Here is a 25608-nt window from a genome sequence, read left to right as displayed (position 1 = left end):
CGACTAACCCTGTTTGCTGTGCGTGGAGTACGATGCCAGTTTCCGGTTGCCTATCTAACGGGTTGCAGGGGCAACAAAAATTCTATTTTCAATATATCATATAATTATTGACCGAATTTAAAATGTTGTCGTAATCTATTCATTAAGAGATATAATCTTATGTTAAAGGTTTTAACACAGTAAGACAAGCGGTACAGTTTGAAATCGCATACATGCCTTGAGGGAACGTAGTCCACAGCGCGCAAATACGCAGACTTCATTCAAATAGTATTTGAGAATGAGATCACTTACAAGTGACTTCCAGCAAACTTTATACACAATTTCAAACCTTTTCTAAACTTTCTATCGCCAACACCAACCGCAAAAATATGAAAGGGAAGTACTGTATCGTTTACTACGTTTCCGACGTCCATGCAGTAAATCTTTGGCATCATTCACGTATTTATAATTTTTTGCTTCTTTACCATTAAAGATTCTACAACATATAGTTCAGGAAATATGACGTCATAAACATTATGCTGCGTTAAAAACTAGCTTTTGCTTAAAACAGAGTGCGAATTGTTCGGACTATACTTATACAGTGTTTGATAATGAGAGAACTTAGCGTCTTCAAACAAAATTAACGCCTAATATTTAACATATTATTTGTAAAGTAATCAGACGTCTGAAGACGTTTTATACGTGGGAGTCAGATTCTTTACAGAGTCAGGGTTTACTGGTTGCATGTCTACTTACTAGTACCTGAGCATATTGTAGACAGTAACGTCATCAGATATTCCCTCGGTGTGTCCGGGACTTTAAATAGACGTTTTCCGCTTATCTTCATAATAATAACCATTTGCCTCGATTTAGCTTAATGGAGAGAGTAAGCCTGATTGTAAAAGCCTCTGAATCACGCAACATTAATTCCATGGTAGCCATAGTGGTTAGTCTTAGTAAATTGAAAGAGTGAAATAAAACGAAAACTTAAAAATGAATTACTTCTACCGTCTATATAGCATTCTTATTGAGCTATTGTACATTTCGAAGTCACAGCTACAAACAAAAAGTTACTTAAAGTTACTTTTGTCTGTGATACACCTGTTTGAAGCGTTGTTTAGACGGGAAGATTTATAACTATATTCATTTGAACCACTATAAATAAAATTTTCTTAATGAAATTCTTCAGTTTTTAAGTGCAGTTTCAAACAGAAAGGAAATTAATTTCAGCAAGTGGTTTAACTAAACCCGGAAACTGTCGTTTTCTTAGTATTAAGGAGAAATTAATTATTACGAAATTATAAAGCATCTACAAAACGAACTTAGTTTTAGAATTTTCTCTGAAATTAAACTGAAGCGATTTCCTGCATGGAAAGACACGGTTGCAGTGAGAAAGCAGGAAAGGAAAAAACAGAGATCCTGGTGACACCAACCGATGTTAGTTTGACTATGGTGGACGCAAAACTGAAGTAGGGGCAGAGATCAGAGTGCCGTCGACGTCTTCGTCACTAGAAACGGGGATCAAGATCGAGCTGGACAGTGACACTTCTGGACATCGGCGGAAATGGAAGAAAAGAGCATTTTTAGCGGAGCGTGAAGATTACCGAGTTCGTTTGCTGAAACATGAACTCAGAAAAGAAAAAAAAAAGACACGGAATAAAATCGATAGAAGGACTTAATGCTAGAAAAATATGTTAATCCGGGCTAACGCAGGAATCGAATTCACCATCGTAATAAATGTTACTTCCCATGAAGGGTTTTACTGTTGGGAGAGTATGAATACTAACTTGTAACATAGAAAACTACAAGCAATATTCCTGCGCGTTTAGAAGAGTCTTACGAGTTAAACCGAAGTCTTTTGGTGGTTAACATAGAATTTTCGCCTTCTTAATGTTTATAGCGACGAAATTATTTAACTTTTCATTTTTATTTAAACCTCTTATATAAAAGACTTAATAGATATTCCGTATGTTTATCACACGAAAAATTGAAAAGAGTACCTTCCACAACAATAAAAATATTGATAAATGTTTGAAATTAAAAATGAACTGTTTGAAATTTAAAATGGACTGAGAACTTTAGGGCCTGCGTAGCACTCTGACAGTCTTTCGGATCTCATTAGAATCAGCTTGAACATATCTAGCACGGAAGTATCCTTCCATATGCCGTTAATGGTCTGAAGAGCTTCGCGCTGATGAGTGTTGAAAGCTGCAATGCTAACGGAAGCAGCTAGAGACGAGGACCTACGTCACTGAACTTGCAGTTCACCGCCTTGGTCTTCAGATACCAAGAAACCAACGCTAGCTTACTGTCTTTCTCTGTATATTCACTAATGGGTACATTGGTACGTATCGCTTTCTGCTTTATCTTAATCCCGTTTCTGGAGACGTACATTAACACGTAACTGAATTCAAGGTAATTGCCATGTTGAAGAGGTGGCGGATCTGTCGGCAGGAGAGAGAGGTTTTAAAACCAAATAGGGTAAGGTGGTGTTAAGTGCCCAGTCTAAAGGAAACTGAATTTTCACCAAACCATGGCTATTGATAGCTATCTGTTGACACGCTTTGAATCTACGTATCATAAGATTTCACATAAATTATTTTTTTAAGTGTAAAAGAAAGTAATATATAGGAACTTTATGCATTTTTATGAAGGCTTACATAGTGTCCATTTTTGTCCAATCTAAGAAGGTAACGAGGCCAGGAACTGGTCACTTTTCGTATTGGATAATAGTATATAAATTATATTGTTTAATAATCTGTAAATGATATTGTTTAATAATCTGTAAATGATATGGTATTTTGTTTCTTTCTGCTAGCTGGAATGCTAATCTCCGTAGGTCATTCACTGTAAATCCAAAAAATCGCTTTTCCATTTCAGAAATATAATTAAGGATTTCTTGCTCTTATTCTACATTGAACAAAATCCTTAAACTTCCCATAACTTGTTTACCTCTTACTGCATCTCTGTTTTTTCTTAGAACGCTTCTTTTCAGCGTGTTACGTGAACATTAAATTGCTTTGCTGATTTAAGAAAAGGCATTCTTATCACAATTCATCACCTCAGTCACATTTTCCAACGGAACAGGAAGCCGTGTTTGTCGATCTGCTTTTCGGACACATTTTAAAGGCATCTTGATGCCATGGTATCTAAAACAATACCAAGCGGCTGCAGTAGACCCTTTCCAACTAGATTTTGTACTAGGCTAAAACAGAACAGAGATGGATTCAATAACATCATTTGATTAATTAATTCGAAATCATTTCAAAGGGGTAGAATAGCAAATATAGCTTTGTACTCGTATATAAAATGGTTCAGAAGTCAATCTGTAGTATTATGCGTGACATATGAAAGTAACTAACTGTTAGTGGGGAAAGTAGATTAAAATAGGACTGTTGGGAAAAGTGGTCAGCTTGGCCACATTTTCGGACGAGTAGTGTGACCACTTCTCATGATATGTTGCTATATTAGCATTAGTGGTTCACAGATGAAGCTATAAAACCAAAAGAAACAATAGGGAACTACTTGTACATCTGTAAGTCAGAAGGTGTTAACACTAGATAATACTGGAAACAGGTATTACTCTGCGTATATGTGAGGCAGGAAAAATAATATAAATAACTTATCTTACCTCATAAGATTGGAAATTATAAAAGCTTTTACCAAAGAATAATCGAATAAGCTTCCTCTGTGAAACTCACTGGCAACTCTGATGAGGTACATTAGAATTCGTTTTACAAGTTCTCGGCGGCAGTGTTTAGGGCAAAAAATATGCAAAGGTTACTTTTCCCGATCTGAGCTCGTTATCCGTCCTTCCCCTACTAGTTCTTACAAACGAGACGTGCTCGGCATGAATTCTCGGGGATAAAATGCTTTCACTTCCACTTCCACTACGTACGGGTACAAGTGATTTCACCCAACGCTTCTCAAAACGATTTCTGCAGCTACATCTATATCTGCATCTATACACTGAAAACAACCATGAAGTGCATGGCAGTGGGTACGTCTCATTGCACTAGTTTTTAGGGTTTCTTTCCATTCCATTCACGTATGGAGTGCGGGAAGAGTGATTGTTTGAATGCCTCTATGCGTGCTATAATTGTTCTAGTCTTGTCCTCCCAATATCTATGTAAGCGATATGTGGGGGGTTGCAGCGTATTCCTAGAGTCATCAATCGAAGCTGCTTCTTGAAACTTCGTTAGTAGATTTTCTGGGGCCATTTCACGTCTATCTTCAAGAGTCTGCCAATTCAGTTTCTTTAGTATCTCTGTGACACCCTTCCACAGGTCAAAGAAACCTGTGACAATTCGTGCTGCCCTTCTCTCAATACGTTCAATGTCCCCTGTTAGTCACATGTGGTACGGGTCCCACACTCTTGAGCAATATTTGAAAATGGATCTTATGGGTGATTTGTAAGCGATCTCCTTTGTGGACTGATTGCACTTCCCCAGTATTCTATCAACAAACCAAAGTATAGCACACTTTTCTACGGCTGAACCAATGAGATTATTTCACTTTATATCCCTACAGTATGTTACACCCATGTACTTGTATGAGTTGGCCGATTCCAACAGCTACTCATTGATATTAAAGTCATAGGATACTTCATGTTTTCGTTTTGTGAAGTGCGCAATTTTACATTTCTGAACATTTAAAGCAAGTTCCCAATCTTCGCATCACTTTGAAAGCCTGTCAACATCTGACGGAATATTTTTGCAGCTCTTTCAGTCAGTTCTTCGTTACAGACAACTGCATCATTCGCAACAAGGTTGAGGGTACTATTCATGTTGTCAGCGAGGTCATTAATATACAAATGATATTAAGGATCTCAACACACTTCCCTGGGTCACACCCAAAATTAATTTTACATCTGACGATTACACTCCAAGATAACATGCTGTGTCCTCCCTACGAAAAAGTCCTCAATCCTGTCAAAAAATTCACTTGATACACAATATGACAATAAGCTTAGGTGAGGCACTGAGTCAATTACTTTTCGGAAATCAAGAAATGCTGCATCTACCTGACTACCTTGACCCAAAGCTTTCAGTACGTCAGGTAAGAAAACTGTGAGTTGAGTTTCACACGATCTATGATTTCGGAGTCCGTGCTCACTGGCGTAGGGGAGGGCACTCTGTTCAAGTTAGTTTCTTATGTTTGAGCTCAAAATGTTTTGAGTTTCTACAAAGGATATTCTGCTCCAGGTGCTAAACTACTTACTGCCGAGAATGGCAAGGTGTTCTCCTTACATACACAAAGCAGCAGGTGGATTGTAATCACACACAACCTAGAAGGCGAATCACGCAGTGCACGGAAGATTCGATACACAGCGGGGCCGTTACTGAAACATGGGAGCTCCAGCAATAGTGCACGTTTGGTGTTCACACCCATGTACATGTGATTAAAAGAGATGGTATGTCTCGTGAACGTGATTTACCTAAATCTGTGGCAAGGGGAATCATTCGCTGAAAAAAAAGGAAGTGGTGGGCTACTGCATGAGACAGCAGATACCATCAAAATGTTTCAAAACGTTATTTCATAACGGTGCACCGGATTTAAAACGAGAGCGTTTCGAAGTAGATCTCGTTAACGGTTCAGTGAACGGCTTTAGCCAGACCCGACACGAACTTACCGCTCTCTCCCCGTCGCATTAGGCGACAGAGAGCTGCGAATCTATATTGAGCCACTAACTAGCTCCACCACCTCCTACAGGTCAAGGGAGAAAATATTCTTTAATTTTTCCAAGCCTGTTCTCTTGCCGGTGGTTCTGCTAGACAGTAGATAGCGACACAGGCGCATAGTCTGTTTATGAGCTGCTCTGCAGGTGGAATAATTGTCCTCTCTCGTCATGCATCATACATTAAAAATTTCAGAATCCTACATTATTATATTTCACGATACTATACAGTAAGTGAATGTATACGCTGTAAATACGACGTGATATTCGTGGGAGGATCGCAAAGTAGTGTACAATAATTTTTTTCTTCACTGGTATTGCAACTGGAATGTTGAAATTTCACGACGATATAGTTTGAAGTTTACGCTACAGAGAGTATTTCGGTTTTTATGGAACTTTAGCGAGAGAAGCCTGAACTATGAAACAAACATGGTGCTCATTTTACTGTCGTCAATTTGAGAAAAGCAGGGAAGTGTAGTTCGAAATTTGTAGGCCAAAGGGCATAAAACTGAGTGAAATTGACACGGACATGAATGGCGTGTATGGGGACGACTGGATAGGTGATGTGCATTCTTCAAAGAGGGCCGTGTGAATCTTAGTGATTAGCCATGTTCCAAGCAACCGGCAACAGTCGGAACCCCGAAGAATGTGTGGACAATTCAGTGAGCAATTTTGAACGACTGGCCGCTGCAACTGCGAACCTTATCGCAGAAGTTCGACATTTCCTATGGTGCGATGTACGGTATTGTTCATGATACGTTGAAATTTCGTGAAGTTAGTGCTCGCTGGTTGCCTATGAACGTGACAAACAACCACAAGGGCCAGTGAATGATGATGAGCTTGAATCACTTAACGCTTTACGCCATAGAAAGGCTTGACTTCCTGAAAGGAATCGTCACTCGTGATGAGTCGTGGGCGTACTACCACACGCCCGAAACCAAGCAGGGCTGTATGGAGTGGAAACATCCTGGTTACCCGGAGTGACTCAGTCTGCTAGGAAAGTGCTTGTGACAGTGTTTCAGAATATGCATGGTGTGTTGTTGGTGGACTTTGCTGAACACGGGGACACTGTGAATGCTGCAGCCTAGGTTAAAACTTTGGTTAAGTTGCGTCGTCCCCATCGTGACAAAATCCACAAGATTAATGCCGACGGTGTCAGACTTCTTCATGACAATGCTCACCAAAATTTTGAGATCGTTGGTGACTATATGAAGAAGTAGGTAAAAGATATAAGATCATTTGTGATTTGTTTTGTTTTGATACCTATTGAACTTTTGGTAATGAAATTCTTGTGCGTTACTTTCCGATCTTCCCTCGTATGCTTCGTATATGTGAAAAATCAGCAATTTATCGATTAAAAACGTGACCTTTACACTGGTTTGAACCGTTTTGTTCACTTGTCGACTCTGTAGATAATCGTTGAACAGTCGGTGCATTATGCTACGGATTACACCCACCAAAATCAAGAATTCATTTTATCGTAAAGCGTTGGTAAAATGTTCAAATAGTTTCAGTGACGCATCACCGTTTTGTGTTCGGGCTGTTATCTAGTGACACGAGATCATTTCTAAATTGTTCATGCCTCTCCCTAGCACGAGACGCTTAAGTGTGTTCCTCGCCGAAAGGAATTATCCTGCACCCCGTTGCTTTGAATCAGACTGACCTTACAGAGACTGCAGCGTTCTCACACTGCATAATCTCTAGCGGATAAAATGTGTTACAACATCCGCTGAACGTTTCGGAATCAAGAGCTTAAAACCCAAAGCACTATTTACCGCAACAATCACAACATAAAATTAATCTCTTTATGCTTTTTACGCCACATCAATCGTTCAGTTGGGAGCTTGTCAGGCAGAGGCCAGGGTTATTAATAGCGTCTGTTCGCGTATTCATTAGCATTTCAATGAGTCGACATTTAAGAAGTCGCGTCCACTTTTCTGGTTCATACTGGACTGCACAGGCGGATATGATTATACGGGCGCGTTGGCCCGTACAATTTTATTGCGCACCAAAAAATCCGCTATTAATCTTTGTAAAGCAGTAAACTGCTAATAAAAGGTCGCTCTATCTTGGCAATAGAGGGGCGTTTTCCGAGAAAACACTGAGACTCAATATCTTTACTCAATTGCCGTTAACGAGATGAAGTCCACACTACAAGGATGCGGAGATATAGTCAACTTCTCCATGTTTATTTTAATGGCTTCGCGGCTGAATAATTTCAAAACTTTTATAGCTGTAGTATCACTACAAAGTCACCTCTGATTATTTTAATGAGGAAACAGGAATTTCGGCCTTTTTTCAATTCTGTTGATAATTAAATTTATTTAAATGGTTTTCGGATGAACTCACAAAAAATGAACTACCTTAAGGCTGGGAACGGAACATTTAATCTCAATAGCAATCGAGTTTCATAATATGTAACTAATAGTAGGAAGCAAGGGAGTTGAAACACGATAGTACATACTAATCATTTTTTAGTCTATAGAAACTGTGTTTTGAAAGGTAGCCACTTACTTCACGCTCTATCGACCACAGCTCAACCTTGGTTGAACACCTATGCTAACGGAAAATTATAAGCGCTCTTTGACTATATGGTAAGCTTTATTACACGATCCAGATTTCAGTCTTAGGCCATTCTCAAGTGCTACAATTATGGTTAGTTGGTGGTTGATTTGGGGGGAAGGGACGAAACAGCGAGGTCATCAGAGCTATAACTATCAAAAATCATCTGAATTGTGTGTAAAATACATGGTTATTCTAAGTGATGGACTCATTTTCAAAACTTCGTATTTATTAAAGTACAAATCCAAAATAAACAAGCTTTGTACCAATGAAAAGAGGAAGTTTCAAAGTTTTTTTCATAAAGTTTGATATCAATTTAATACATTTAATAATTTGTAATTAATTAGTTTTTCATAATTGTTTAATAATTGGAAATGTGATAAATGTTATAAATGTTAAATGTGACCACCGTTGGCTGCACGGCAAACATCGACGTGGCAGCCAAACTCGTCCCACACATGCGAAAGCGTATCTACAGTTGCTGAGTGCACGGCAGCAGTGATCCGTTTCCGCAGATCGTTCAGAGTGGTTGGTAAACGTGGGACGTAAACAGCTTCCTTCACATAACCCCACTGATATCAAACATTGTAAAAAAAAAAAAAAAATGAAACTTCCTCTTTTCATCATTTTGGATTTGTGCTTCAATACATACGAATTTTTGAAAATGGATCCATCATTTAGAATAACGCTGTATATATCTTCGATTGTATAAACTTTATAAACTTGATGTTTCGAAAGTAAAAGTGAGAACAATTTTGCAATATGTCAATTGGTTGGTGATTTGCTTGACTTGTTAACATGATAGTGTAATAAATTAAATGACCACATCACACGTTTCAGCTTCGTTTCAGTGTGTCTAAGCAGCAACCAACATAAACATAAGTGATCGTCAAAGATCGACACAGAGACATCACCCTCTGCACCATGTAATCTATGGTGCGCCAGGGAACCAGGTAGTGGAACCGACATACCATAGATTGCATGGTGCAGACTATAATGTCTCTGTGGCGGTCTTTGACGATCATTTTACATATGTTTATGTCGGTTGCTGCTTAGACACAGTGAAACGAAGCGTAAACGTATGATTTGGTCATCTACTTTATTTCACAGTCTTATCATGTTAATGAGTCAAGCAAATCGCCAGCCAATGAACATACAACAAAAATGGTCTTATTTTTACTTACGAAACATCAAGTTTATATAACCGAAGATATAGCTTTGAATGATTTTTAACATTACTAACACTTGATAATGGCTTAACGCTGATATCTGAATCGTGTAATAAAGCATACCCTACTGTCAAATGGTGATTATATCTCTTCGCAAGTTTTATATGACTGTGGTTCCAGGTGAAGGAAAAGTCATCACCTGTACAATAGTTCGTTTGCCAAACAAACTCACTGCCATTCACACATATCATCTTGATACTTATTTTTTATTTTCTTCAGCCTAATCTTTCATGAATAACGACCAAATAAATAAAATGATGGAATGGGTTGCATAAGAGCTTTCCAAGACGTTTCCGAAGTAGGTGAGTTACACTCAATCAAGAACTAGAAATGAAACGCAAGCGCAACATTTTTGCCTCGAGAATATTGTTGTTTAGCACACCACTAAATATAGATTTCAATGTGTCGATTTACTTGAAGAGAAATATATTTCTGATCAAAAAGAATAATACTTCTCAGTACCTTTAGTTAGTTTAGTGTTTCAGGGGGCTAAACTGCGAGATTATCAGTTCCCTTCAGTGCCACCAGCATACTACAACTGAAATGTTCACATCGCTACTCAGGCTATGTGTCACAACGTGATGCTTTATATGAACTCCATGCTATCTCTGACGATGTAACACGCTACCCTACGTTTGAAACAGCAGGCAGCTTAAGAATGGATTTTGTTCGCAGTGACTTGAGATCAGCCCATTTTTACAGTCACGTGGATTCGATTTTAGCGCTTAATAATTACAGAACTCTCCGAATAACTTTACTAAATTAAGAATGGAAACGAATTTTATGATGAGTAGAGGAGAAGTCGATCACTATGAAACGTCCCCTTAGAAAAATTATACATGACTGTGCTTGAACTGACACACAATATTTTTTTAGCGCAACGCAGTATGACTTTCAGTAATCCCTACAAGAGAATGGCCCTGACTAAATTAACCTATATGTTTCACAAATCACTTACCTCACAAAAATCTTCGTTACTCGACCTACTGCAATACAGCGAGCGCCACTACTGCCAGCTAAATAAAAGATTCAAACTACGGAAGGCACTAACTACTGATAGGCATAGTTAGCAAATGAAAGATTTTAATAGAGAACAAACAATGTATTTATCTTAATAGTCATAATATATATAGCAGTTCATGACATCCATTCTTACAAATGTACTGTTTCTGATGGACACACCTCCAGATTATCCTTTCTCAAAAATCCGCCATCTCACTTCCCCACATCCAACACTGCTAGCGGCTCACCTCCAACTGCGCAACGCTACGCGCTGTTAACATCTAGCTGCCCAACACTACAATAGCGAACAACAATGCAAACCAGCCACAGACTGCACACAGCACAGCCAGTGATTTTCATACAGAGCGCTACGTGGCGTTACCAATAAGAAAACCTAAACAGCCTACTTAAAACTATTTCACAAAACGTTTAGCATCTTTAAGTACAAGGTATTACAACCATTAGGCTTTTAACATAGCGGGATCACGAGAAACAATCAATATAGGTTCTATATCCCACATGTGTAAAGCTATTGAGTAAAGTTACTGAATGCTTGCTCGCAGTTATCCGAAATAAACAAAGACACTGTTCAATTATTATAAAAATATGCGGTGCATCGTGGATGGTACCTTGTACAACGGCTAGTTATTACCTTTCTTGTACCACTCGTAAATGGAGCGAAGCAGAAGTAACTGTCTCATGCTCCCGTAAGAGCCCTGATTTCTCTTAGATTGTTTTTACAGTGTTTACACGAGACGTACGAGTATGTTGATGGCAGAATCGTTCTGCAGCCTGTCACAAAGGTCATCTAATGTTGCTCAACAGCGGTTCGTGAGAAGAACAGCTGCTTTCCTCATACTCCCACCTAAGGTGACGTAACACTTTCGTGCAACTCGCGCGTGATCGAACCTACAAGTAACAAATCAAGTAGCACGTTGCTTAGCTGCGTCGGTGCTTTCCTTTAATCTGTCGTGGTGGGGAACCCAAACACTCTAATAGTACGCACTAATGGTTCGCACAATTCTACGCCATCTTCTTTGTACACGAGCCACATTTTCCTTGGAATCTACCAGTAAACCAAAGCCGGCTATTCGCGGTCCTTGCAACTGACCTTAATCCGCATTCCATTACATGTCGCTTTGCAAAGTTCAGCCTGGGTATTTAATTGATATGGCCGTGTGAAGCAGCAGATCACTAGTACTGTATTCGGGAAGTATAGAATTGATATTCTTATTTAACTGCGTTAGTTTACATTTTTCCACCTTTTGAGCAAGCTGCAGTTCATTGCCCAAATACAAATTCTGTGTAAGTCATTCTGTCACTTAAAGGCAGCACTGTATCGTACAGTACAGTGTCATCAGCAAGTGGTTACAGATTGATACTCACCCCGTCCCTCAGCTCCTTTAATACCTATAAATGGTACTATATAATTTTAAACAAAGTGGACGAACAAATACGTGAATGCTCAATGTAGCTGATAAAGATGAAGCTCGAAATGTTGACAACACTGCCGGATGACATCCAGACAGGATGGACTTACCTGTGAAGGAATGCAGCGCCATGTTGACGCTGGTGATGAGCGTTACTCCCCGGGTGCCCTCGCCGAGGCTCTCCAGGAAGTCGCCGAAGATGAGACCGAAGCACATCTGAGGGCCCAGGGCCACAATCTGCAGAATTATCACAAAACAGGAGTCCCATCAGATCTTGCAGTCGCATATATATTTCTTCAGCATGTTTCATCGGCAATCCTCCGTACTGAAAGAACTTATCTCTTGTGGCACCACGCGATGCAGAGATACGCATGGGCCTACACTAATAAGCCAAAATGCTATGACCACTGACCAATGAGGCGCTGGATGTCACTTGGTGGCGCTGGGGCACGTGACGCGGTAACGAAAGTATGTAAGTAGAGCAGACACGGACCTAGCGAAGATATGTGTTGCAAATGGGGAATCCGTTGAGATAAGCGACTTTGAAAAAGGGCAGATTATTATAACGCACTGCCTATGAACGAGTATCTCGAAAACAGCACATCTGTCGTGAGTATCTACAGAAAGAGGTAGAAGAACAGTGAAGTTACTTCTAGGTGGTAAATGGTTGGTCGTCCACTACTCTTCACACAACGTGGGGTTCTGAGGCTTGTCTACTCTGTAAAGTAGGACAGATGAACTGTGGCATCTCTGCCAAAAGAGCACAATCCTTGTGTACGTACAAGTCTTTTAGAGTTCATTGTTCATCGTACGTACAGTGTTGAACATGGTGGTCCGCAGCAGACCACTGCTACGTGTCCATATGTTGATACAACGACGTCGTCAATTACGATTGCAGTGAGCACGGGACCATCGGGAATCGACCGTCGATCAATGGAAACGCGTCGGCTCTTCGGATGAATCACATTTTTGCTACACCAGATCGATGGTCGTCTCCACAGACGACCTCATCGAGGTGAACGGTGGCTCGAAACGTGCAGCGAGCCACGCACGCAGGCTGGTCGGAGTGATATGCTACGGACGACATTCTCCTGCGATTGTATGGGACCTGTGGTAGTAATCGAAGGCTTGGTGACAGCTGCGAATTACTTGCACCCCTTCCTGCTTGATGTATTTCCCGATGATCATGTCATCTTTCACAAGTATTTTTCCGTGCATTGGTAACCAAATTCACCTGTCGTAAATCCTATGGAGCCATCTAGGTTACTATCGGGCGTCACCACCGCCTACACAGTTCAGCGGCCCGTTATTTACGCGAATTACATGACAGGGCCTAAACATTGCATGCCACATACCTCGACAAAACAAGCAACACACAGTCGGATCCCTGATATGCAGAGCCAGTGGTGTATTTCGATCCAATGATGGACAAATAAGGTATTCAAAACTGGTTCAAATGGCTCTGAGCACTATGGGACTTAACATCTGAGATCATCAGTCCCTTAGAAATTAGAATTACTTAAACCTAACTAACCTAAAGACAGAACACTCATCCATGCCCGAGGCAGGATTCGAACCTGCGACCGTAGCAGTCGCGCGGTTCCTGACTGAAGCGCCCAGAACCGCTTGGCCTCCACGGCCGGCCTCAAATAAGGTATTTAACGGGTGGGGATAATGGTTTGCCCATCACTGTAAGTTCAGTTAAAATGTGTGCTTGATTGTGAAGGTTGTAGACACAAGGTTCAATGTACATTTTGGTGGGGTGCTGGGCCAGAGGCTTGAGATGTCAGATCATACATATTATGGTGTTCAGTAACATCCGAGAGCCCTTCAGGGACACTACAGCAGCACAGTTTGTCAGAAAGCTATCTGTGGCAAATTCCTGCTATGAGGACAACGGAAGCACACTAACAACCAGAGATCAGCGGGAAAGACGACGCTTAAGCATCCTTTGAAGGTGATCCCTCAGACTTAAAGAGTGATACAGTAAATCGGTAACAAAGTAGCATGGCTCCGCGGAAAATGGCATAGAATATCGGGCACGGCAGTGGATAGGAGTGGTCAAATCGCTTCTTGTGTCCCTACCAACTGCATGGATGCCTCGGCGCAAGTGCTACTTCATGGCTCCACGTAGGCACTTCTCTGCTGTCTTGACTGTTGGGCTTGGCTAAAGGTGCTCCCTTTGCACGGTCAGACTCGTCAATTTTTCCGGGCTAGTGTTTGGAGGAGTATAAGAGGAGAGTAAAAGCCAGTTTTGTGTTACGTTTTCAATAACGGCGTGTTTACTTGACTGGTGCACTGTAATATGTTTTTCAACAGGTCTTGAGGAGAAGAAGCAGATGAGGACGCTATTTTTTTAATTGTGCTATTCATATCTTCGTAACGAACTAACGATAAAAGTGATGTGTGAAGGTGTACAAAGAAACAAATAATATCACGAGCAATACGCTTCAAAGTATAAGTGGCTTATTTCCTTCAAACAGTAAATGTTTCCTGAAAGTGATTATAGGTTGAAGAGAAATGCGGGAAACTGATGCCACGGTGATCAACGGATTACTAACGGCCGAATAACACAACTAGCGACATGAAAGTGACGAGGTCAACAAGATTATCTCAACCTACAATGAAACTGCATCATCTGTTCCGGCGGCGATACAGAAAGATTCAGTTAGCGGCTGGTACAAGCCATTTGCGGTTGTGCGGCGAGGGGTGGGGGGGGGGGGGGGGAAGGGGGGGAGATACGAAGATGAGTGCTCATGACCCTACGTACGGCACAGCTGAGCGTTCGTTACATAACAGCTGTGCCCCTCCATTGACTGGAGTGTAGCCTTGAGCCAGAACAGCGACCGCAGCTGCAGTGTTCTGCACAGCGCTGCCTTACTTGATATGAAATCTGCAACTGTGCGGGCCGATCGGATTACGAGGGATGAAATCGGACTACTGGACTGTACACTGGTCAGCCATAACATTATGACCACCTTCCTAACAGCCCGTATGTCACCTTTGGCACGGATAAATGCAGCGACGCCTCATGGCATAGAAGCAATGAGGCCTGGTTAGGTCGCTGGAGAGTGTTGGCACCACATCTACTCACACAAGTCACCTAATACCCGTAAATTCGGGGGAGAGAGAGTTCTGACGCCACTTTCAATCACATCACAGATGTGTTCGATCGTGTTAATAACTGGCGAGTTGTGGGACCAGCATATCAACTGGACCTCACCACTGTGTTCCTCGAACCACTCCACACATTTCTGTCCTTGTGGCATGGCGCATTATCTTGTTGAAAAATACCAATGCTGTCGGGAAGCATGATAGTCATGAAGGGATGTACGCGGTCTACAAACAATGTACGATAATCCTAGCTCACATGGTGCCTCCACGACTCCACTGGACCCATCAATACCCACATGAATGTTCCCCAGGGCATGATGTTGCCGCTGCCAGCTTGTCTCCGTCCCGCAGTAGAGGTGCCAAGGAGTTGTTTCCCTGCAAACGAGACGGATTGGCGCCCTCCCATCGGCATCACGCAGAATGTATCGGAATTCATCAGACCAAACTCTCTTCCACTGCGCCAACGTCCAGTGCAGATGGTCACGTGATTATTTCAGTAGTAGTTGCCGACGGGTGTTAACTTTGAAACATGCGTAGGTCGTCGGCTGTGGAAGCGCATCGTTAGGGGTGTTCGGTACACTGAGTGTTCAGACACTTGTGTACTCTGTTCATCATTAAAATCTGATGTTAGATCTGCCACAGTTCTCGCCTGTCCTGCTTTACCAGTCTACCCTGACTAGGCCGTCCGACATCCGTAATGAGGGGTGGCTGCCCAACCCTACGACGTCTGGACGTAGTTTCACCTTGGCTTCGCCACGTGTTGGAAACACTCACCACAGAACTCTCCGAACACCCAACAAATTGTACAGTTTCCGAAATGCTCGTACCGAACTTCCGGGCCATCACAATCTGCCCTCGGTCAAACTAAGGAAGATCGCAGGCCTTCCTCGTTCTATACAGGGACAGCACACTCACTGATACTATATGCACCGTGCGTGTGTCTGACTAGCAGTCATTCCTCACCAGGTGACGCTGCTGTCGCCTGGACGGGTTTCTATCAATAGCACATCGGTGGTCATAATGTTCTGGCTGGTCAGTGGAATATTATCGTATCCTGCTTTAGGATAGGCTAGAGTCAATTGTTTAAGAATGGGAGAGGTCGCTGTAAGGCAGAATTGTCAGAACTATTTCTTGTGGACTGTGGCCGGCGTAGCACTGGGCCTGAACGCTGATCGAGAGTCGAAGACAAGGAGATTGAGAGGCCTCACTAGTTAGTCGTCACGATCAGCGAGTACAGAAAGAAATGAGTTGACACACCCCATCTCTATCCTATAACGCTCACAACGGAATGGTCCATTCTGTCATGTCGAGACCTACCCTTCTGCTCTAAGACGGGCTGCCAGTATTTATTTATTTTACCGTTAAAAATCACAAATGTCGTATGACACCATCCTGCTGGAAGTGTACACCCCCACAGACTATGCTACAGGGTTAGCGCGCGGCCTTGACTGGCTGCTCATGGCTTAACATGCCACAGTCCGATCGTAATTTGTCGAGTTGGTAGTTTCTGGGACACAGTTGTTCAAGAGAACGGGTCTCTTGAATTTTGTTCATGTAATATTATGGCATGAGAAGAAGGAAAGAAAGCTGGTGCTTCACGTCCCATCCACTGTTAAGAATATGCCAGATGGAGCTTTGCTCTCATTTCTTACTACAGGAGGGGAAGGAGTGACATGTTGTTGTTGTTGTGGTCTTCAGTCCTGAGACTGGTTTGATGCAGCTTTCCATGCTACCCTATCCTGTGCAAGCCTCTTCATCTCTCAGTACTTACTGCAACCCACATCCTTCTGAATCTGCTTAGTGTATTCATCCCTTGGTCTCCCTCTACGATTTTTACCCTCCAAGCTGCGCTCCAATGCTAAATTTGTGATCCGTTGAGGCCTCAGAACATGTCCTACTAACCAGTCCCTTCTTTTTGTCAAGTTGTGCCAAATACTCCTCTTGTCCCCAATTCTATCCAATACTTCATCATTAGTTATGTGATCTACCCATCTAATCTTCAGCATTATTCTGTAGCACCACATTTCGAAAGCTTCTATTCTCTTCTTGTCAAAACTATTTATCGTCCATGTTTCACTTCCATAGCAGGAACATAATATTTTGACGGAATTTGAGCTTAGTAGTTTAGTGGCTATCGCCCTCCACTCGCATTCGAGAGACCCGGGTTCAGTTCTCTGCCCGACTATTCAGATATCGGTTACCCAGGAGTGACATGGGTAACCGACATCTGGATAGTCGGCCAGAGAACTGAACCCGGGTCTCTCGAATGCGAGTGGAGGGCGATAGCCACTAAACTACTAAGCTCAGCCTCCGTCAAAATATTAGGTGAATTAATATACACGGAGACACTTGATGGGCTTTTCGGCAAACTATCTGTGTGAACGAGTCTCTTTATTTAACCTTACCTTTTTTGAGAAATAAATACAGGAATACACCGAATATAGATACTGATTTGAGGCTACAATTAACCAGTATTAACTGATATTTTTCTCTCGTGGGTGACAAACTATGTCGAAAATCTCACTGAGTTCTTTTTTAGCACTGACCAATGGATTTTGAGTTTTCATCTAGTTGTAAAAGATAAGTGAATATTATTAACATTCTTTGTAAACATATACAAATATTTTTCAATCGTTCTTGTATAGTACGTATCCTAATTAGGCCTACTGACACACACACACATACACACACGTATTTTTATATTTTTTACTTGCATGTTTAGTTACTGGGCCTATAAGTTTTTTTTTTTTTTTTTTTTTTTTTTTTTTTTTTTTTTTTTTTTGCAAAAACGGTGGTGCGTATCGCTAAAATGATTGGGAACCGTCGCTGTAAATAGGAACACGAAGAATCTGTCTAAGGATGAACAGTCAGAATGGCTTTCTCGTTACTGAAATATTGCGACGGGAAACGCATATTTCCGTGAAGCCAAATTCCACTATTCCTCTGCCAAATTCCGCTATTCCTCTGCTAGAAGTCTACAGCCGTCACTGAAGTGTGGAGTTCACGTACCTATAAAACTATAAGTCTTCTTGAACAGCCGTAGTAAAAAAAATTCGGAACAGTCTTGAAAAAACGTACATACCCTGGAAGTGGTTTAAAAATAAAGCAGCCACGTGCAGTGGTAAAATTCCGTGACTGCGCTACATAATTCAAGGTTCCGTGTTCTTCGTACCTTCAGTTGCTGATTCATTTCTAAAATTTTCATGGAAGAGAAGTAACAGTGTAACGATTTTCTGGTACTCTGCACAGAATATTTATCTTACTTTCCAACTACAACTAAGTGTCGTTTAGCACTGTAGGTTAACTTTGTCATTAACTGACCTTCTAAAAGAAATTAAAAAAAAACGAATGAGATATCGCTATTTTCATTTCAAATAATACGCCGGATTTAATTAAAATAAAAGTCTAGTTAATGGTGGCCACCTTTAAAAGTAAGATTAATTTAAGTACAATGACATCTGCATTCGACGCCTCCACTGTTCAAAAGCTTCCTGCATGTCATTTGCAGCGACGCTGCGTTAGTAACATAACTACACTCTGAAGTGACAAAAGTCATGGGATGCCTCCTAAAATCGTGTCGCATCTCCTTTTGCCCGGCCTAGTTTAGCAAGTCGACGTGGCATGGACTCAACAAGTCGTTGCAAGCGTCCTGCAGAAATGTTCAGCCCCTCTGCGTCTGTAGCCGCCCGTAACTACGGAAGTGTTGGCAGTGCAAGATTTATGCACGAACTGACCTTTCGATTCTGTCAAATAAATGTTCCATGTGTTTTATTTCAGGTGATCTGTGTGGCGAAATCACTCGCTCAAAATGTCTAGAATGTCCTTCAAACTAATCGCGAACACTTGTGGCTCAGTGACATGGCACCCTGTCGTCCATAAAAAATTCATCGTTGTTTGGGAACGTGAAGTCCATGAATGGCTGCAAATGGTCTCCAAGTGGCGAACGTAAACGTTTCCAGTTAATGATCGGTTCAGCCGGACCGGAGACCCAAGTCCAATCCGTGTAAAAACAGCTTACATCAGCCTCACAGTTCCTTGTTGACAACTTGGGTCAGTGGCTTCGTAGGCTCTGCGCCATACTCGAATGTTATCATAAACTCTCACCAAATTAAATCAGGACTCACCTGAACAGGCCACGGTTTTTCAGTCGACTAGGTTCCAACCGATATGGTCACGAGACCACGAGAGTATCAGCAGGCGATATCATGCCTTTAGCGAAGGCATTCGCGTCGGTCGTCTACTACCGTAGCCAATTAGCGCCAAATTTCGCCACACTGTCCTAATTGATACGTTCGCTGTACGTCCCAGATTGATTTCTGCTGTTATTTCATGCTGTGTTGCTTGTCTGTTAGCACTGGCAACTCTACGCAAACGCAGCTGCTCTCTGTCCTTAAGTGAAGGCCGTCGACCACTGCGTTGGCAGTGGTGACAAGTAACGCCTGAAGTGTGGTATTCTAGACACACTCTTGACACTGTCGATCTCGGAGTACTGGATTCCGTAATGATTTCCGAAGCAGAATGTTCGACGCGTCTAACTTCAACTATCATTCTGTGTTCAAAGTCTGTTAATTCCCGTCATGCGGCCACAGTCACATCAAACACCGTTTCACTTGAATCATCTGAGTACAATGACAGTTCTGCCAATGTACCACTCTTTTATATCTTCTGTGCGCGATATTCCCCGTCATCTGCATGCGTGCATATCTCTATCCCATGACTTTTGTCATCTCAGTGGACTGGTAACTCTTATTTCAATGAGCAGTGTTTGTGGTAAAAGAAAAGTATCGGGTGATTTCCAGAATAATTTTACACTATTTTGGGTGCTAAGATGCTGTATAAGTTTGCTACTGGTTAACCCATCAAATTATTTTATAGTGGAGGATACATGGTGTTCCAAAATTAGCCGGCCGGAGTGGCCGTGCAGTTAAAGGCGCTACAGTCTGGAACCGCGTGACCGCTACGGTCGCAGGTTCGAATCCTGCCTCGGGCATGGATGTGTGTGATGTCCTTAGGTTAGTTAGGTTTAAGTAGTTCTAAGTTCTAGGGGACTGATGACCACAGCAGTTAAGTCCCATAGTGCTCAGAGCCATTTGAACCATTTTTTGTTCCAAAATTAATTTGCCGTTGACCACTCGATTCAGAAAAGACCTGCGGTAAAAACGAATGTCGTTGCCATCTTTTTTTCATCTCAATTCATAATTTTTCGCACTTGGATATTATGGGAAAGACAAGTTTGAGGAACTAATACGGCTCATCATTCGTACTGGTACGTGCATTCCTTACGATTCACGCTAGCTTTCACCTCTAACGTTGGTGGTTTTTTGAGCATTTGAGTCGCATGCAACTTTTGTCCCACAAAATTTTCAGCTCTTATCATACTTCCTGAGCTATTCTTGGTGGCATTAGTTATTGACTCACCCTGTATAATACCAGACGAAGCTATGTTTGTTGAACGACGTTGAACAGGACAATTTTCGCTACAACAAGAAATCACCGTATGCCTGGATCAGATAAGCCACCCGACACAAAGGGAAAATAAAATGACTGTTCCAATGAATTACTTACTTCAGTACCAGCCAAATATTTTACCTCTACTGAGTTCGGCCGGTTGTAATGCAAATTCCGAATATTCAACAGTCTACTTTACACCAGTGCTGCTAAGTCAGCTGGACACTTCATATAATTTATTTTTTTGGATGTCTGAAAAGTAAAACGAAATTACGAGCTGGGGATTCCGAGCGCAAAACGCCCCTGAACTCTTTACTGGTGGCAGTGTAACGGCCGAAGCGCGAGGCCTTCGGGGCCATAGAACACGTGCACGACATGCACCGCCTACACGGCCCGGCCTAACGCCTTAGCAAGGACTGGCCTGCAGCAAGGATTTACTATTCAGCATTTCACTGCATGCACGTAATGATAGCCGTCACTGAGATGCTAACAAATTACCTGTCCGCTAAGGCCTCGGGAATCCCAGCTAGCATAAAAGGTAGCGGTAAGAGTAAAAAGGAAAAAATATAAATAGGCAGTATTTTGTGGCTCACCAGTCCTCTAAAGCTGCATAACGACTAAAATCAATTACACAGCAGTGTGCACGTCTTTAGATTTGATTTTATTCTTATTTTTTGCTAGTCCAAAACAGCAACGAAACCTGTACCTTAGAGCGTAAATATGTGTTGAGTAATGCTCTCGAGGTCAACGTGCAAGTAATTAATGTTGCTTGGTTAATTTACTAGCCAAGAGCTCCATCGTAGACTCCACGGTATCCCTGAGTTTCGAGTGTGGGAAGAGCGACTAGATGTTGGGCTTTTCAACTTACCTGAGAGTAAATTTAGTACTAATTTGAAGAATGCATAGAAAACCACACAAAATGCGCAGTTGCCTCTCTGCAACTTGAGCGACATACGTGAAGCAGTCAGTTACGGAAGACGTACATTTTAACGTGAAATCGAAACGACGCTTAGACAAGAAAATTTTTTGTACATATTACATATTTTCACTGCTGAAAGCCTGAAAGAAATAGTAATGATAGATCAGAAGCTTCTACATCAGTAGTCTGACGCTTGCCTTACTAAAGTACTACGCGCGTTCGGAAACTGAAAATGGGATTGTGTCCTTCGAGAAGTATGTGACAGTAGCCCTAACAACTGTAGCATTGGTAAGATAGGAATCGAGGAAGTTCTTTCTTTTCGTTTTGACTGCCAGATGTATGCCATTTTTATGCACAAACAAAAATAATTTTACATTGATTCCTACTGAACATGCACGAACTAATAAATAAAACTCTGCGAGACTGAAATAACTGCTGGAGTGGCAAAATGAGAGAACGGATTGGAACTGTAAGTTTGTACGTGAAGGTTTAGCTTAGTCATAAGAACCCATGAAAAGGTTGTAGGTTCTGGATTCGAAACCCTGTGTGAGACACCGTATGATCAGACAATTTCTATCATAAGCATGCTGACAAGTCTTCTGACACGTAAATTACTTTGTTCATTTATGCCTCCGTGCTACAAGCTACCACTTTTCATCTTGTTTCGTTACTACATGACATTTGATGGTTTAGTAAAACAAGGATTTGCATTTACGATTTTCGCATTGTGGACAACAATAATTGACTGAACACATTGAAAATTTTTGGCAGGTAAGAGATAGTTATGAGTTTTGGCTGTTTGTTTGGGGTAGCTGTTAGTGGTGAAGGAGGCAGAGATTTTTCGAAGTTAGATTTTTGTTAACAAAAGAAATATCTGTAGTTTCACCATTGCTTGTAATTTAGAACGCAACGATTCTCTTGAAGAGGAAGTCCATTTGACAACCAGGACGGAATTTTGAAGTTTATCGTTCCACTGACGTCAGTGTCGTTAAAGAAATAGAACTACCACTCGCGGAAAATTGAAAGGCATTAAATTCGCCGACTTGTTAAGGGACCTGATGAGCATTCGCCTGAAATATTTTGGGGAAAGCACTGAAATTGTTAATTCCAGATTCTGATCTGAGCCCAGATTCACTGGAAACGAATCCAGTCTATTAACTAGTGTCTGGGTACACACATCTCTTGACGTGACGATAAGTGATATGTTTTCAAATTCCACTCACTTTGTTTATCTGTGCACTGTTCTAATTTGCGTAAAACAAAGAGTATATTTGATAAAAATAAAGAAAAACGAGTATGCACCTCTATCGTCTTCCTTGCAGTTATTCCGTTGTGTTTCTTCTCGGAGGTAATCTTCTAACTGCCGACATTTTTTGCGAAGAGTCGAGGCTACTACTCGGCCTAAATAAGACCGTGACTCTGCAGGGTAGAGCTGCCTTCTCCGTAATTCGGCCTCTGAAGGACCGGTTTTCAACGGATGGTTGCACCTGTGGAATCCCTGGCGAAGAACATCATATAGCTGGAGGTCTGAATGGAAAAGAGGAATGTTATCCACGAATATTACCGAATTAGCAATTTAATAAGTCACGGTTGCAAAAAACTAACACGAATTCTTTACAGAAGAATGGAAAAACTGGTAGACGCCGACCTCAGAGAAGACCAGTTTGAATTCCGGAGAAATGTAGGAACACATGAGGAACCACTAACCCTACGACTTATCTCAGAAGTTTAGGGAAAAGCGAACCAACGTTTTTACCATTTGTAGACTTAAAGAAAGCTTTTGATAGTGATGACTGGAAAACTCTCCTTCATATTCTAAAAGTGGCAGGGGTAAAATGCAGGGAGCGAAAGGCTGTTTACAATTTGTACAAAAACAAGACGGCAATTATAAGAGTCAACGGGCACGAAAGGGAAGCAGTGCTTGAGAAGGATGTGAGACAGGGTTGCAGACTACCCCCAATGTTATTCAATCTGTATATTGAGCAAGTAGTAAAAGAAACTAAAGAAAAATATACAGTAGAAATTAAAAGTCCAGGGAGAAGAAATAAAAACTTTGAAGTTTTCCGATGACATTGTAACTCTGTCAGAAATAGCAAAGGACTGGGAAGAGCATGTGAACGGAATGGACAGTGCCTTGAAAGGAGAATATAAGACTAACATCAACAAAAGCAAAACGAGGACAATGGAATGAGTCGAATTCAATCAGGTGATGCTGAGGGAATTCGACTAGGAAATGAGACACTTTAAGTAATAGATGAGTTTTGCTATTTGGGCAGCAACATAACTGATGATGGTCAAAGTAGGAAAGAAATAATATGTATACTGGCACTGGCAAGAAAATCGCTTCCGAGGAAGAAAAATTTGCTTACATCGAGTATAGATTTAAACGTCTTGAAGTCCTTTCTGAAAGTATTTGTATGGAGCGTATATATAAGGAAGTGAAACATAGACGATAAACAATGTACACAAGAAGAGAATGTGGTGCTACAGAGGAACGCAGAGGATTAGATGGGTAGATCGCGTAACTAATGAGTAGATACTGAAGAGAATGTAACACTAATTTAGTACTGGAGTGAAGGGGGGGGGGGGGGGGAAATTCGTATTTGTAAGATGTCAGGCAAATCCAACACCTTACATGAAAACCCTGACATGATAAGCAAATCCAGTAGTATGTCACATAGCTCCGAATAAATCGTGACATTAAATTAACCAAAGTAATACGAGTAACGAGTGAGCAAATGGAATACCACAGACTAACACAAGAATGCCTAAATGCATGTCGCACCTTCCCACCGTGAGGCAGACGCAGTTCCGAGGGGAGAAACGAGGACAGAAGCCGAGAGCAGAACCGTGTTAAGCTAGATAAGGGATGGGCTGGGCACCCACGCCGCGAGCCTACCTGTACGACTATACAACCCGCACGTTTTAGCGTGAGGCTTTTTCGCTTCTCAGGTACGTCAAGGATCACCCCCAGCCCATGTTAAAAGCTAGAGCCCTCCAGAAAAGCACTATAGATCTTACGATAACACAAAAAGGGCCACTACCATCCGCAAGTTTTAGCGTGAGACTTTTTCGCGTGTCTGTTACATTAGGACAATCCTCCAGCCCATGTTAAACAGATAGAGCACTCCAGAAGAACAGTATAGATCTCACGATAACGCTAGAAGGACCACACCAGCTGCAGGTTTTAGCGTGAGACTTTTTAGCGTCTCTGTTACGTTGAAAACTTTAAAAACATTGCCCCACCACGAAAAGTATAACGTTTCTCATTGGATAGACAGAATTTTTGTAAGCGGAGCTTAAGGTTAACATTGAGACCCTGATTGGTCGGATAAAAACACAGCCAGATAGTTTTTTTAAACCTACTTCGGTAAATTGTAGTAAGGAGAAGTTAGATGAGAGTTGGTTCCGAGACGGCGGGCTGGATGGCTGCTGCGCCGGCCGCTGCCGCCCTGACGCTGCTTAGACACCGACAAGGTAATGAACGCACGCGATGCCGCATTTTTGAGCGCATAAGGCTTCACTCAGAACTGCAGAAGTCTCATCTGTTACACCCCCTTTTTTTGCGTAATACTAGTGTCGATCGTTAATTAAAACTCAAGGTGTTCACATTTGCCACTTGAAGAACAGATCTGAAACGCGATGATTTTTCTTTTATATAGTTATTGAGAAGCCACATCAGCCACTGTAATTTACGACAAGTTAAATAAGTAATTAAAGATAATTGAGGGTCACTGTAGAGCGTTTTGATAGTTTTCTCTTTTGTGAAACTTAAATTAAACCTAGATTATAGATGTGATATGGCATAGGTCATCCTTCGATCGATTGTAGAACTTGGAAACCCATTTAGGGAATATTCGTTCACATTTTTGTTGAACGCAGTTGGTTTTTACTATCCTGTATTAAAACATTTCCTTTTATCAATCGTGCAATTTATAAACGATGTTTTGTGAGTACAATAAAATTTCCAGTGGTAAACTTAACTGCTTTTTCGACGTTATTTTACCAGCTAACTAAAAATAGGAAAGCCTTGAACCCTTTCCACTAAATTTAGATAGTATTAAGGGAGTGCAGTGGAGCTGACGCTGAGATCATTAAGTATTTGGTTATATCATCGCTAGTCTCACTGAACTCTTCTGAATTCTACATGTCATGTGTGGTCTGGCGTCTCCTTACCAGCAACAGGTCCCAGGTTCAAACTAGTTAATTCCCTAAAAAACACGCTCAGAGCGTCGTTGCGCGAAAGTG

The 25608-nt window shown here is 41.5% G+C and overlaps 1 protein-coding gene across 7 annotated transcripts in view; it reads right to left on the bottom strand.

The window, feature by feature from the left end:
* Positions 1-25608, bottom strand: part of LOC126354343 (uncharacterized) — a 322836-nt gene that overhangs the window by 43457 nt on the left and 253771 nt on the right. For all 7 annotated transcript variants that reach the window (XM_050003914.1, XM_050003916.1, XM_050003915.1 and 4 more), the window contains one exon: positions 11990-12116. In XM_050003914.1, the coding sequence (XP_049859871.1) occupies positions 11990-12116 (127 nt within the window). The remainder of the gene's footprint in view (positions 1-11989; positions 12117-25608) is intronic.

Source organism: Schistocerca gregaria, chromosome 3 (assembly GCF_023897955.1).
Source record: "Schistocerca gregaria isolate iqSchGreg1 chromosome 3, iqSchGreg1.2, whole genome shotgun sequence".
NCBI lineage: Eukaryota > Metazoa > Arthropoda > Insecta > Orthoptera > Acrididae > Schistocerca > Schistocerca gregaria.
Note: the sequence above shows the minus strand (reverse complement) of the source record. Positions and strands in the feature narration are given on the sequence as shown.